Below are 15,510 nucleotides of genomic sequence, written 5' to 3' on the forward strand. Positions count from 1 at the left end.
AGGATGCGTATTTTCGCTTCGAAAAAATTAAATCTTATTGAAAACTCAGCATAACAAAATAGTATGAATATTTACAAAGTTTAATTCAAATATTTTATGAGCGATTTTTCATACTTTATGATTTTAAGATTTGAGCAGAACATACACGACTACAACAGAATTCTATAACTAAAATTTGAATTTAATACTGGAACAAATAATAGCATAAAACTAACCGAATTGTTTAACAAAATTTTATTGTAACCAACTATATAGTAGATTAACATATTATTTGTTTGCTATTGTATTTGATTCAATTGCATATCTGAAGATAAAGATCCGTCACTTTGCACTTGACTCTGACCATTGATTGACTGCGCGTTGGATGACGAAGTATCGTATTCCCAAAAGCGAAGGAAAAAATGCCGCCACTCAACAAATACTTCATTATTTCTCAATATATAAAACACAAATATAAAAAATCCTTGTAACGAGGTTGAAATGCAAAATAGCCACTGAAAGACTGTTGATAAATCTCTAACGGCTAAAACACCAAATAGCCACGATGAACCAAGAAGAGTAGAACACATAAATCCAATTCTTGCTTGTGATAAATAATAATACTTTTCTGGAATTTTATTTGCTGTAACAATTCTTTTTGACAAACTGAACATTGTAGATATCAACACAATGAAGTTCACCAACAAAATTAAACAAACAGGAAGAAGAACAGCAAAATAAAAAGAATACCCTCGAACTACGCATCTAAATGATTTAATTTTTAATTTTTATACTAATTGTATTAATCTAATATAGTAGGTTATTTTTTCATGATTTCTTAATAAAGTATATTCGAAAAAAGAAAGGGAAAAAAGAATTATAACTCACACTTTATTGTTACCCAGCTGATCTGGTTTCAAAACTCCAGTGATAATAACAATAACACCAGGAATTCCTACAAAAAAGAACACGAGTTATCGTATTTTATTTAGGATTTATTCATTAATTAAATTAAAAATATTTTCATTTTAAAATTAGTTGCTTTAATTGTTTTTATAGATATTAGGTGTGCCTCTAATGGTTATTATGTAGGTACCAAGTATGTTAGTAATGATTGAGCACGTTAAGTATTTATTACGTAAAGATATAAACGCGCCAAGTAGAAACGCAAAAATAAACATGTATTAGCATGAAAAAAAAAATGCAATAAGAAGCAAATTAAAAAACCAGTATAAAAAAAAATGATGCGAAAAGAAATAAAAGAAATATGACATGAGGTCAAAAAAATATTTCATGATTTTTTCAAGAAGGGAATTCGTGGAAGAATAAAATATATTTAAAAAATAAAATTACCCCATGCAAAAAAGTTGGCCTTTCTAAAAACACTCGAGTCATTACTTTTCTTGAAAATAACAATAAATGAACGATACAAGTTAAAAGCTTCGACCAACATCCAACAAAATGTTGATAATATGAAATATTGTATTAATGCCGAAACAATTTGGCAACCAAGTCTAGGTGATGCTTTTTCCGCTCCAACCAAAAACACAAGTAGAAAACCCATTAAAGAGACACATAAACATATCAAAATTTTTTGAGGAAGCTTTTGTCGAAGTTTACTAAAAAGATAAATAAAAGCAAAAAACATTTTAAAATTTGAAAAATTTCAATATACAAAAATATATTTCAGTATTGTTTTAAAAATTTCTACCGAAACAATGCAAATGTAAGCAAAGTAAGAAATAGTCCAATCAATGAAATTCCACAACCAATATATGTAACTATTGCTAGAGCTAATGGATTATCAGACTTTTGGTTAACATCAAGCGCTAGAGCAAAGTTGGTGAGATGATTGCAAGCACATGAAAAATAATCATCTGTATTAACTCCTTCTTTATAATAATAGCAACCAATTGTTAACCACTTCCCATAAACATTTTGAAATTCAGTTTCTTAAAAAATAAGTAAAAAAAAGGTGTGTTAGGGAAAGTCAGTGCTGAAATAACCATTTTTTGAAGTTACTTTAAAAGCATTAAATTAAAAAAAAAAATCGACAAAATATTTTTATATATCGTTTATCAAACAGTTATAAAAAGTACCGAAACCGAAATTTCGGTATTGGTTCAAATTGAAATTTCAGCAAAAACCGATAGCGAAACAGAATTTCAGTCAATCACTAACAGATATATATATATATATATATATATATATATATATATATATATATATATATATATATATATATATATATATATATATATATATATATATATATATATATATATATATATATATATACATTAATGTATTAGACTGCTTCATTTTGGGATCATGAAAAAATATAAAGTACCATGGAGTCTTATCTGCTGCGCAGACCCCTATTTTATTAATAAAATTTTTTTTTTTTTGAATTTTGACCATTTTCAGGAGTTGCTCAAGTGCCCCAATAGCCAGAATTTAGACTTTATTAAGCCTATTTTTGGCATATTTGAGCAAGTTCTAAAACTCAAAATAATTGAATTTTTTTTCTTTCCAGAGTTCTTCTCTGGAAAGAAAAAAAAATAGATTTGCATAAAATATTTCAGATAAATAAAAGATAGATTTGCATAAAATATTTCAGATAAATAAAAATACCATGCATTTTTATTTGTTTCTTCTAAGTTAGAAGAAACAAATAAAAATGCATGGTATTTTTATTTATCTAAAATATTTCATGCAAATCTATCTATAAAATCGCAAATTTATGCAATTTTTTCCGATTTTTACGCAACGTAATAACTTTTTTGATATGTTAAGTAATTTGGAAAAAACACCAGATATGTTGCATAAAACGTCTAGCGATTTCATTTTAAAAATTTCTTAATAATAGTGTTATTTTTTACAAATATTATGTTATATTTTTATGTTTTTTTGTTTTTCTTGGAGGTTTTGCTTTTTCCTACCTACTTTCTTTTGTACTTGTGCAAGAATAAAAGTGAATCTTGTCTTTTTTCTTCCTTTCTGGCAATATCAATGTTGTCCTTTATGAGTTTAACAGTTCTTTCAGAGCAATCATTAACAACTGCAAAATTAAAAACAGCATCTTTAAATTTTAGGTAGAAATCGTTACAAGTCCAATATTCTGGTGGGGTTTTCATCCATTGACAGTCACTTTTACTCTGCCCTATCATAAGAAATAAAAGCCACGAATTTTCTGTGACCAATTCAAGTAAGCTTGGCGGCTTTGGTCCACTGAAGTCTAGAGAATTGAGGACCTCTATGTTAGCTTTTATTTGGGCTAACGAATATTTATCTAAGCTACGAAATTCAAAGCTGTATAGTTTTTGAGCAATTTCACCTCTTTCTTCACAGTTTTCATCAGCTAAGGCTATAACAATAAGGTAAGGGTCCAGAAACCATGTGTGCCGTTTGATTGATTCAATGACTGATTCTGCCCCAATCAGATTGTACTCCTTAAACCTATTCATTTGCCAAAGAGCTCTCATATCCTGGATAAACAAAAAAGTAACTAGCTTTCCTTAAAAAAAATTATATTTTAGAAACTTTTAATCAAAACTTTTTATTCATAATAGAATCCTTATATATATATATATATATATATATATATATATATATATATATATATATATATATATATATATATATCATACTTGTTAACTTGGTACCTACCTGACGAGGAGCCACAGCAGATAGTTCAACTTTGAGAAACCAGGTAGTATAGAAAACAGCCACAAAAGTTGCCACTTCAGTAATTTCATTTTTCAGTCGATTTGTCAGACTGGGTATTGCATCCATCATAAGCTGGAGCTTTAGGTAGTAGATAGCTGTAAAAATATACATTTTTATTTTTTTTAAAAGCTAAATATTTGATCATGTATAACAAATTCATTTTTTTTGCTATGAAGCTATAATTTTTGAACTTCGGACTTTTTCCTATCATAAACCTACAACTCTCGATCTTTTGCCATAAAACGCGCATGATGGATTGCTCTGGGTGTACGAAGCTTGTACTTTTCCTCAGAAAGCACCATAAGTGTAAGCTCTGTCAGCTCAATGTAGTCCTTCCTTGTAGCCCCATCCTAAATTAAATTAAATCAGAAGTATATTGGTATAATGCAATAAACAGGTATGTATATTTCTGTCTTTTAAAGAATAATAGAATTAAACAAGAAAAATCTAGGATATATTACTACTTCATAGTACATATTGTATACATAACTACATATTAAAATATCTAGTCATTGGGCTACCTTTTTCAGAGACCCATGGGTGATAATATTTCTGCAGAACGTTATATGCTGTAGAGGTCGAACATTTAAATTCATCTATATTTCCACCTGATTTAGCAATTATACTATTAACCGTGGGATGCTGCCTACGACTTATTCCTTCCCCAACAGCAGTATCAGCAATTCTCTTGAGAATATCTTTTGGAAGTAGAAGAGTATCTGCTTTTTTGACTTTCTTCTTTAACTCTGGATCTGGATATGGGAAATCATCATTATCTTCATTTTTATCGGATCCATTTGAGCTGCATTCACTTTCTGACATGGTTTCATTCAAACTTGATCTCATTTCAAACTTGGATAAACTCCTGTTAACAGAGGAAATGTACCTTGTGTCTAATCCACCTATTCTTGTTTTTCTTAATTGGTCTAATAAAAAAGCAATATCTTCAGTCTTGTCTCGACAACTTCTTTTCTTATCAGCTTTAATGATTGCAACCAGAGTATCAAGTTCAGGTGCAATTCAAAAGATCCTTTTCATCTGAGTTAAAAATTTCCTCCTTTTTTCAATTTCTGATAAAGTTTGTCTTGATTTGTTTTTTTTCAACAGTTTCCAGGTTTGGATCAGCTTCTCTATCTTTTTACTAAAAAAATGTGATTTGTAGATTCTGAACATTTTACAACACATCTATTTCTGTTAATAAATTTATTTAACAGCAGACATTTGTTATATTAATTGTTTTCCTCTAATAAATAATAATATACAAATAAAAACATATACAGTCTGGTACCTACCTAATTGTTTGTAATCTGCAAAATCTGAAATCCACCCTTCAACCAAGGTGCAATTAACTTTAAAAGAGTGCAGCATAAAGAGTTTTCATTATGACATCTGATTTAAAGTGTTTTGTCAATGGACAGTGGATAATTCTACTTTCTTTTTGTTTTGGATGCTTCTCCTTTAAATGTAAGAATTATTGCAAAACCTCTTGCTCTGTAGAAAATTTGTCTTTTGGTAAGGATGGCCTGAATTCCCCAACCAAAAAATTTACTTTTTTTTTACTTTTTCCTGACATGAATAAAACTGTAGTAAATAGCTCTAATAAGCAAATGAAGTAAGCATATCATGAAAGTTATCAATAACTATTTCCCGCGTTTTTAAATGAAAATTAAATATCGTCTTTGCTAAAAAGTAATTTGCATAACATGTTTAAGCAAGTACGCAAAAGTATTCAACGCAAAGCGTAAAAATTGGTAAAAATCCGCATAATTATGCAATTTTTTAGTTAGATTTTAGACAAAATTGTTTAAGCAAATTAAATTACCATGCATTTTCATTTTTTTCTACTAACTTGGAAAAAACATTGGAAAAAAAAAAAAAGAATTATTTTGAGTTTTAGAACTCGCTCAAATGTGTTGGAAATAAGCTTAAAAAAGGGTAAAAAAAGTCTAAAATTAGACGATTGGGGCACTTGAGCAACCCCTAAAAGTTGTTAAAACTCAAAAAAAAAAAAAAATCTACAAATAAAATAGGGGTCTGATAAAACTCCATGGTACTTTAAATCTTTTCATGACATCAAAATGAAGCAGTCTAATATGTGTGTGTGTGTGTGTGTGTGTGTGTGTGTGTGTGTGTGTGTGTGTGTGTGTGTGTGTGTGTGTGTGTGTGTGTGTGTGTGTGTCTATATATATATATATATATATATATATATATATATATATATATATATATATATATATATATATATATATATATATATATATATAATATATAAGAAAGAGGTAATTATCTTTTTTTGCCTTTTTTTTGTCATTTTAAATCTGTCACTTTTTGTAAAAATAGTTTTAGTTTCTTAAATGCAAAATATAAAAAATCTTTTTACAGTAAGGGAAAAATGTTAAAAGTGCAGGAATCTCCCGGCATAGAGAACAAGTTACTATTTCAATGCTTGACAGAATAGTGGTGTCTGAGTTATGTCAATGTCTAATCTGTAGTCTAGCAAGGAACCCTAGAAGTAACATAGAGGTGAACATAAGGGAGTAAATTGACCCCATCTTTCCCCAGGAAAAAGAAGTAGTCCAAACTCAAGTTCTTATACTAATGCCTCAATGTGTTTTCATTATATAGGAAGAGGTATTAGACACCCCTGCAATAGAAAATCAACTGCTGTACATATTGTTGAAAAAACTAGAAACACTAATATGTTAAAAGATCTCAAATTGTCTGAACAAGTAACATCAAAAATTCTAAAAACAATTATTGGGGATGAAAAACAGGGTAAGGTAAGGTAATAAACTATCAACATGTGGAACATCTTTACATGTACACCTTGGAGAGAGTATATCTCTAAAAAAGATTAGTTTAGACACAATATTTAATATTTAAAAAAATACATGATCTGTCTGAATGTGTTATTAAAATTATGTTGACTGAAATAAGAAAAGATGTTGGTCGATCAGGATTTGAAACCAATGTAGAGATAGGTGTATATAGAAAGTTACATTCACTAAATCAGTTTTATTGTGTTCAGCAGTTGGTATTTCAGCAAGGTGCTAACCATACAAAAGTTCAAAAAGATGTCGTATATGTGGAAGATATACCTATGCTTGTTGATGAAATATGCAAACAAAGAAATATTGTTCTCCAAGAATTAATTGTGAGGATTAGTATCGACAGCGGCTAAGTGTCAATTAAAGTTATGAGCTTTTTTCAATCAGAAAAACTTGAGGATCAATTAAGGAACCAAAAGGACTTAGGTGTAAACAAAGTTGATTTATTGGCAATTGTCTAACATGTTGAAAAAAGCAGCTACAATTTAGCCCAAATTGTCCACCTTCTTAAACTGCATGAATGAAAGTACTTCCTTGCATCAGATCTTAAGCTTATCAATATCGTGCTGGATTATCTGCCCATAGTTGGAAATATGCATGTGTTTATTTTATTAGTGTAAAGGACAAATTAGGAGAATTTAGAACCTTTGATACTTATCTCATCAGTATCAATGATTTGTTGATGCAGGAAAACCACACAAGTTGATGCAGGACTTTTTAAATCTCATCAACCCATGTCTTTTTGATGAGAGCCCGGACAGCCTGGTGCTGGATGTTATACCTTCACCAGAGTTGGATCTCTATGAGCATATTATTACACTTGTGTCAAGAGCACTATTTTCAAATAAGACTTTAACTAAGTTCTTAAAAAAAATAACAGTTACTCAGCACGGCTACAATGGTGGAGAACTATATGGACCTAATTGTCAAAATGTTCTAAGGTCATTAGATGAGATGATTTCAATTAAAAAGGTGATAACTGTAGCACCACTAATACCACTGTCGTACCACGACTGTATGAACACACTAAGAAAATTTAAAGCAGAGAAATATTATTAAACAAAATATTACTAACATACTTAAAGATCTTAATAAGATATATGATTTTATTTGCAGTGAATGAAAGTTGTTTTTGAATGACATTAGATCCTTCTTATGGTTACAAAATTAGAGCTTTTATCGACTACATCGACTAGATGAACAATTATGTTGAAGAAAAGTTTAACGTCAGTATGTCACTTGGATGGAATTACCATATCATTAAATATCACTTGAATGATTGTTTGGACCGCTATCTGATTATTAAGACTATAAAGAGGTTTAGTTTCTCGGAAAGTAATCCTTTTCATGGAATAAAAATGAGAAGAATAGTTGAAACATACAGCTTGATGAGAATATAAAGGTTATGTATTGGATAAGTTAATTTAAAATAAACAGTTAGTTAAGATGAATAACTTGTATATACATATAAAATACTATGATTTCCTCATAAATGTTCTTTTAATCTCTTTTTTTTCCTATTTTTTTTAAATTTATGTTTGAGATATGAGAAACTTTGATGAGACAACTATAATTGTATATTTTTAAACTATAAAAAATATTTGTAGCTACTGTTTGGATTTAAATTCATAAAAAATATATATTTCTGGACATTTTAAATTTAATATCAAAGTTTGATTTAAAATTTAACAAAAATAATTGGGGAACATTAATAAGACTATCAAGAGGTTTAGTGTCTCGGAAAGTAATCCTTTTCATAGAATAAAATGAGAAGAATGACTGAAACATACAGCTTGATGAGAGTATAAATTATTTTTATTTAAAAATTTAACAAAAATAATACATTAATACAGGGGTGGCAAAAGAAAATAATAAGGGGGTAGAATGCTTAAAGTACTTTTCAAATTTTATTAGACTAATTTTAATCGCTTTAATATTTTCTTAACCCTTTAGGGTAAAATGTTGTTAAATGGTAACACAACTGTTACCATTTAACTGTTATTATTTTAAAATAATATTAATTTTGCTGTGGTTTTTTGTTGATTTGGCATCATTTGCTACTAGCAAGATTAAAAATTGAAATAACAGACTTAAAAGTTGATAGGCAAGGGGGAAGGAGGGAAAGCTGTAATATCAAACCTCTTTACATTTTAAAAGTGAGCAGGCTGAAGCCCCCTAACCTCTGCCAGTTCCGCCAGCCCTACACTTATACATTATCATTATAGTTTTAAAATGTAAGATTACTTCTCCTACAAAGGGTCTATTTAAGCTATCTGCAGTATCAAAGACAACAAGGTTACAACAGTAAAAATATTATCATTATTAAAAATTAAAAAAATTATTAAACTCTCAATTTAGGAGTGGCCCCAATGTTAATTTTTGTTTAATGAAAATTTCCTAAACCCACCTGATAATTCTAAGAAGAAAAATTCCAGGTACCTTCACCTTTAACCTTAATCCCTATCTGGAAAAAGTGTATATATATATATATATATATATATATATATATATATATATATATATATATATATATATATATATATATATATATATATATATATATATATATATATATACACACACACATATATATATATATATATATACATATATAAATAATAAATTTTTTTTTTAACTTTAAGTTATTAAAGTTAGCAAAAAAGAACAGGTAATTACCCGTTGTATCAGGTTTTCAAACCTAACGCCTAAATAATGCCAGATTTTGTGTTTTATAACGGGTAATTACCCAATTAATGTATAATTCGTATGAAAAAAACATAAAATAATATTTGTCATTACACTTTTTTCATACGAATTATACATTGGACATAACAGTAATTCCCCTTTATAAAACATGAAATCTAAAATTATGTTTTTCAAAAATATAACAGTTATTTTTTACTGTGGAATTTTTTTTTGTTTTTTTAAGGTTTTTGGTTTTCTGACTATTAATTTCACTTTAATTATTGTTTACCTTTTTCAAAACTATGTTAATATACTATGTTAATAAACTATGTTAATAAACTATATTAATCTTACTGTTTTTTTTACAATTTGAGACAATTTATATACTATAAAAATGGTTTTGCAATTGCGGAACTGTACATTCCAACATAAAAGACCTCAGTTAAAACATAAAATTAGTGCTACAGTTTTGAAGTTTGCACAAACAACCAATTGTTTCAGTATCTAAATGGCTAATTATTTCAGGACTTTGTCGGCTTATTAGTTAAAAAATGGTTAAAAGATGTTTTACCTTAGAGGTTTTTCAATCATTTGGAATTCTAATATATACTGAATAAACTGTGATTATATACCTAAAATAACAAAAATGTATTTTAAAAATATTCAAGAGCAAATTGGTGTAAACTTTTTATTAAAAATTATTCTTGATAACATAAATCTATAAAACTCCACAATTTTATACCTCTCAATGCAATTTTAAAAACATTGTAAAATAATCAATATTATTTTGGTGTGTAAGCAAACTTAAAAAAAAAAAATGCTTTTAATAATTTATGACTATTTTATATTATGCTGAACATTTATGTGGTTGACTGAAATTTTTGCTGCACGTTTATTTGGTTAACTGAAAATTTATGCGGTACATTTACGTAGTAGCTTTAAAAATTTATGCTGCACATTTATGTTGTTAACTGAAAATTTATGCTGCACATTTGTGTTAAAAACTTGATTACTGAGTTCAATTGCACCAGTACCAGACAACAAACTTTCTGTACATGTATGCAATAGCATAACAAAACAATATATATCATTTACAATCATTTAAAATTGTAAATAATGTTGTTTTTTTTTCAAATAAATAAACATAAAAAATTCTTTTACCAAAGTTTTTATCCCAATAATTACAACTGCTGGTACCCAGATCCTGATGCTGCATTTTTTTAAATGTTAAAATAATTGGATTACTCAGATTAGAAACATTTTTATTTGCAACAGTTGCAGATAGGATTGTACTTTGAAGAAAACTTTTATTGGAAGTATTTTTTTCTGCAAGCTGTAATAAATTATCCTCATTTAATAAAAAAGAATCATAGCGAAAGAAATATGAGTAAACAACTTCATTTTCATTGCTAAAAACCTCACTAGGTAATTTCATAAATGCATATGTATTAGAAAAATCAGCAATGTTGTTAAAACTTATTTCGACACTGTTGTTCGGTAACTGATGTGCTGAAATTATTAGGTAACTTTTTTTTACTTTACCAATATGGAATCCAATATTTCTTTTACCAATAGAAATAGAATTACTAAGTTGTTTAGAATAAATTAATGCAAACTCTGTAAGAGTGTTCAAAATACTTGCTGAAGAAGTTGTTTTAATTTGTGATTCTGCAATATATCTTCCATTTGATTCTAGGACAACATCAATTGTTTGTAAAACGTCTATGAAAACCTAAACAAAAACATACATAAGATGAAAAAAAAAAGAAACCTATTTTGTATAATAACTTGTGCAACATCCTTATGGTACATAACAACTACCTGCATTGATGCACCAGTTGCATTAGGAAACATGCTAACAATTAGCTCTAAAACTTTAGAAATAAAATTGACATCGCGGTAATTAGTTATTGCAGATTCATTCGCAACAGCATCACTAAGATTCTTCGATACAACACTTATTAGTGAACAGTTTATTATTGAACTGCCTACACAGATCTTTTGCTAAAAAAATTTAATCAACTTTAAATCATAATGGATGCGATTTCCTAACAAAGTATTTTACCTTAATTCTTATTCTTCTTATATTATAGATGTAGATTTTATATTATAGATATAAATTTTATATTATTTATAGATCAAAAAAATTTTTATTATTATTGTTATTATCATTACTAATAATAAATAAAATCTATAGCGATCAATTTGTTTTTCAATTTTTCAATGCAGTAATGAATTTTTTTTTTTTAATATAATTATTAACGCAGGAAGCTTGCAAAAATAAAAATAAACCATAAACATAATTTTTTATTATCAATAGAGTATATACATGGGTACCCTAAAGGTGACCTAAAACCTTATATCAAGCCCCATGAAATTTTTTTTTGATTTAATAATAACTTTTTTTTGATATAGTACATTTGTACATTCTGAAGCTAATAAAATTTAAATCATTTGTTGGTAAAAAAAACTTTTTGAGAAAACTTATTAATAAGTTTTATAAATAATGATGTTTTCGTATCAAATAATACTTTTCTGTCAGCCATATAGTTGTTTACTTTCTATAATTGCAGCAGCACAATTGGCTATAACAATATTTATTATTTTCCGAATGGCTTATAGTTGTTGTTGCTTTAAAAGACTTTAACAATATTTATAAACACATTTAAGCAATAACATTGACATTATTTAAATATTTAAGTAAAAAACTTATATTAACTTAAATTTGAGAGCCGTTTGAAAAATATAGGAACTATTTCTCAAGAATAAAAAAGAAAAATACTTTGCAAAAGATCATAGCGAGTTTTTAAAATGCTTTTACATATGCTGTATGAAAAAAAGTAATGATTTAAGATGCATTCAAACAAAATGCAATAAACCAGGTTCAAAACTAAGAAAAAATTATGAAAATCTTATTAAGTGATTTTTTTGGGAAAACTACTCTGTTGAAAACCCTGATCTGCCTAATATGTTACGTTCTTATTGCAGAAAAAATCTAGTACTCACTAGATTTTTTCTGCAATAAGAATGTAACATATTAAAGAAAACATATTCAAAAAAAATTTTATTCAACGCTCGACCTTAACACAGTATGTTTTATAAAAAAAAATATAGTATGTTTTATAAAAAAGTAGTATGTTTTATAAAAAAATAAGCCAATAAAAACCAATTATGTTTTGCATTATTATTGTTCTGCCTATAAACAATATTGTGTTTACACTAAAAAAATAACTTCTTATTATCTTAATACAAGAGTTGTTTTGAGTGGGAAATGTGAGTGTTTTGTTTGTGTTAATGGGCGTAAAAATGGTACTGAAATAGCAATTCTTCCACCAATGGTATCATGTAAAACTAATATATATATATATATATATATATATATATATATATATATATATATATATATATATATATATATATATATATATATATATATATATATTTAGATCATAATCGCATAAGTTTGAACCATTCCACAACAATCAAAATCTTTTTCTTTGCAGAAGTTGTTTACAACAAATAAGAAAAGGTATTAAACATCTTGCACAATTTTAGCTAAGCAAAGGAATTTGATGCATATTGTGCAATTTACTTCACCTGTAACAAAAGGAAAAGCTTTATCAACAGAAATAAACAATTTAGTAACCCATGACCCAAAAATAACGTTGAACAATTTTGGCCTACTGAAGTTTGTGGTTTCTATTGGAGTAGTTGAACCAAAACAACTTTTCACACTCATAACTGAAACAAACTTCAAACAAAAAAGTATAGATTGTCTACTACAAAATTCAAGAAATATAAATTATTTTAAAAAAACATATTTTTTTTAACATTTGTATCAAGTTTACTGGTGACTATAAGATGTTAGAAATTGCCCTGAATTATATGAGTGGAAGGGGGGAAAAAATCTGTCTTGTTTTTCTAAAAAGTTAACAGAAGTAAACAAAAATCTATTGACTTTGATGCTGAGCTTGACCTGAGATCTCAACAGGATACCACAGATTCATGCTGAGATTCAGTCTAAACAGGATACCACAGATAATAAAAAGATTGTATTACTAAATATATATATATATATATATATATATATATATATATATATATATATATATATATATATATATATATATATATATATATATATATAGATATATATATATATAGATATATATATATATACATATATATATATATACATATATATATATATATATATATATATATATATATATATATATATCTATTTTTTTTTTTTAGATTATTCGCCTACCAAGGCCCGAGGGGGGCCACTACAGTCGAGGAGGCTACTCATTTTTTTTTTTTTTTTTTTTTTTAATTTGTTATTCGTGGTACAACCCCCTCTCAACTCTTTAACTCCGAAACACGAACCTTTCCGAGCAAGGCCGCTGCGCGGAGAAACTAAGTTGAGCGCGGTACTTCCAGGGACGCGGTGGGAGTCGAACTCCGAACCTCTCGCTTATGAAGCGAGCGCTCTTACCACTACACCACTACCGCATTATATATATATATATATATATATATATATATATATATATATATATATATATATATATATATATATATATATATATATATATATATATATATATATATATATATATATGGTTACATATACCCAGCCGGCATTTAGTCCTAAAAAGATGTCTTTTGAACGTTCATAAGACATCTTTTTAGAACTAAATGCCAGCTGGGTAGTGTTTTACTTCAACTAGCTTCACTAAAAAGCTCAAAAAAAGTAATATATTTTAATAAAAATATTATCTTATGCTACATTCCCGAGTAGCAAACAATTTTGGTGCATAATTGTACATACTTGACATGCTGTAAACAATATTACACCAACATTGTTTGCTACTCAGGTTATATTTTTATATTTTGATTAATTTGAAAGTTGAAAATTTAAATTAAATCATTATCCTAAGACTTCAAGTTGTTTTGTTATTATTTAGTGTGTTGAAAGAACTATTCCTGGTGTAATAAGCAATAATGTTGATGAGTTGGTTGCTACAGTTTTACAACAAAGATTTTTTGAACCAGAGAATGTTCATGTTAAGATTGGGGTAGCGGAGGGTAAGGCAATCTAAAGGTTACCTTATTAATTATATTAAAGGCAGAGCTAGAAGCGCATTTAAGTGAAAAAAAAAAAAGTAGTATGGATGTAAAGATCTCAAGTACACTAGTCTTTAAAAAAATTTGTTTTTGGCGGTATTACCCTCTATTGATGAAAAATAAGATAGCTAACTTTTAAAAAGTGATAAATTAGTCAATGTTCTAACTAGAAAGCTCAAATTGTTATTAAGAAGTTATTTCTAAATACGATCCTCAAAGAGTCAATCCAATAGGTCAAACAACCATACATATTGTATACAACTATTTGATCCAATCGCAGGGGTCTTAGGGTGAGTCAGAGGGCCATGAACCTCGAGTTAAAACAAGTTTTATAAACTAGTTTTCTCAAAAAGCTACCAAAAAATGATTTAACTTTTAATAGTTTTGGAATGTGCACATGGACTACTTTCAAAATCAAAAGAAAAATTTCATAGGATATGATATAAGGTCTTAGGTCACCTTCAGGGTACCCGTGTTTAGTTAATACTCTTTTACATTAAGATGTTTACAAAAACTAGCTTTTTAAACAAATTATTGTAATAACTAAAAAGTTATAACAACATTTCGTTTAAAAAGTTATAATATTATTTTTAAAAAATTATAAAAAGATTTTGTTTAAAAAAGTTATTATAACGTTGTGTTTAAAAATTTATAACAACATTGAACTTGCTTCATTAAAGAGAAAGAAACAATTTTAACAAAGCATGACTCAAAAGAACCTTATTTTAAAAATACGCAAATCGAATTTTTACAAAAAAGCATTTACTTTACTAAAACTATGTTTGCACCATATATCAATGTGATCAAAATTTTACTTTGGTATTAGATAAAAGAGCAATTAAACCACATTTAATTTTTCACACAATATGGACACTATGGAATAATTTCACACAATGGAATAAATACCGTAAACCACAAAATTTGTCTTCTATTTATTAACCAAGGAGTCACTACCAAATAGAATTAACTAATTGCTCATTTCTTAAGTAATTTAATTGTATCAACAATTGTTTTGAAAAATATTTATAAAACCATTGGCTTTTTAAAAATGAACTCTATATTTAGCATTTATTTAATATACTTTTTACATTCAATAATATAATATAAAGTATCTTTGAACACTTCTCACCACAATAGAAATGTTAGCAACAATCTTATG

At 27.3% G+C, this 15,510-nt stretch overlaps 2 protein-coding genes across 2 annotated transcripts in view; both read right to left on the reverse strand.

Moving 5' to 3' along the window:
- Nucleotides 1–160: 160 nt before the first annotated feature.
- The window catches only part of LOC100198789 (adhesion G-protein coupled receptor G4), a 60,752-nt gene continuing 45,402 nt past the window's right edge, over nt 161–15,510 (reverse strand). Inside the window, exons 11-16 of the mRNA XM_065812296.1 lie at nt 11,043–11,225; nt 10,383–10,953; nt 1,691–1,931; nt 1,333–1,598; nt 868–934; nt 161–744 (exon numbers count right to left, since the gene is read on the reverse strand). Of these exons, the coding sequence (XP_065668368.1) occupies nt 279–744; nt 868–934; nt 1,333–1,598; nt 1,691–1,931; nt 10,383–10,953; nt 11,043–11,225 (1,794 nt within the window). The 3' untranslated portion in view covers nt 161–278. The remainder of the gene's footprint in view (nt 745–867; nt 935–1,332; nt 1,599–1,690; nt 1,932–10,382; nt 10,954–11,042; nt 11,226–15,510) is intronic.
- LOC136089150 (uncharacterized) lies at nt 3,638–5,543 on the reverse strand. Its single transcript, XM_065814870.1, has 2 exons — nt 4,230–5,543; nt 3,638–4,058 (listed from the first exon to the last, which is right to left on the reverse strand). The coding sequence occupies exons 1-2, from the start codon at nt 4,552–4,554 to the stop codon at nt 4,030–4,032; spliced, it is 354 nt and encodes a 117-aa protein (XP_065670942.1). The 5' UTR covers nt 4,555–5,543; the 3' UTR covers nt 3,638–4,029.

The sequence above is a fragment of the Hydra vulgaris genome, chromosome 12 (genome assembly GCF_038396675.1).
Source record: "Hydra vulgaris chromosome 12, alternate assembly HydraT2T_AEP".
Classification (NCBI taxonomy): Eukaryota; Metazoa; Cnidaria; class Hydrozoa; order Anthoathecata; family Hydridae; genus Hydra; species Hydra vulgaris.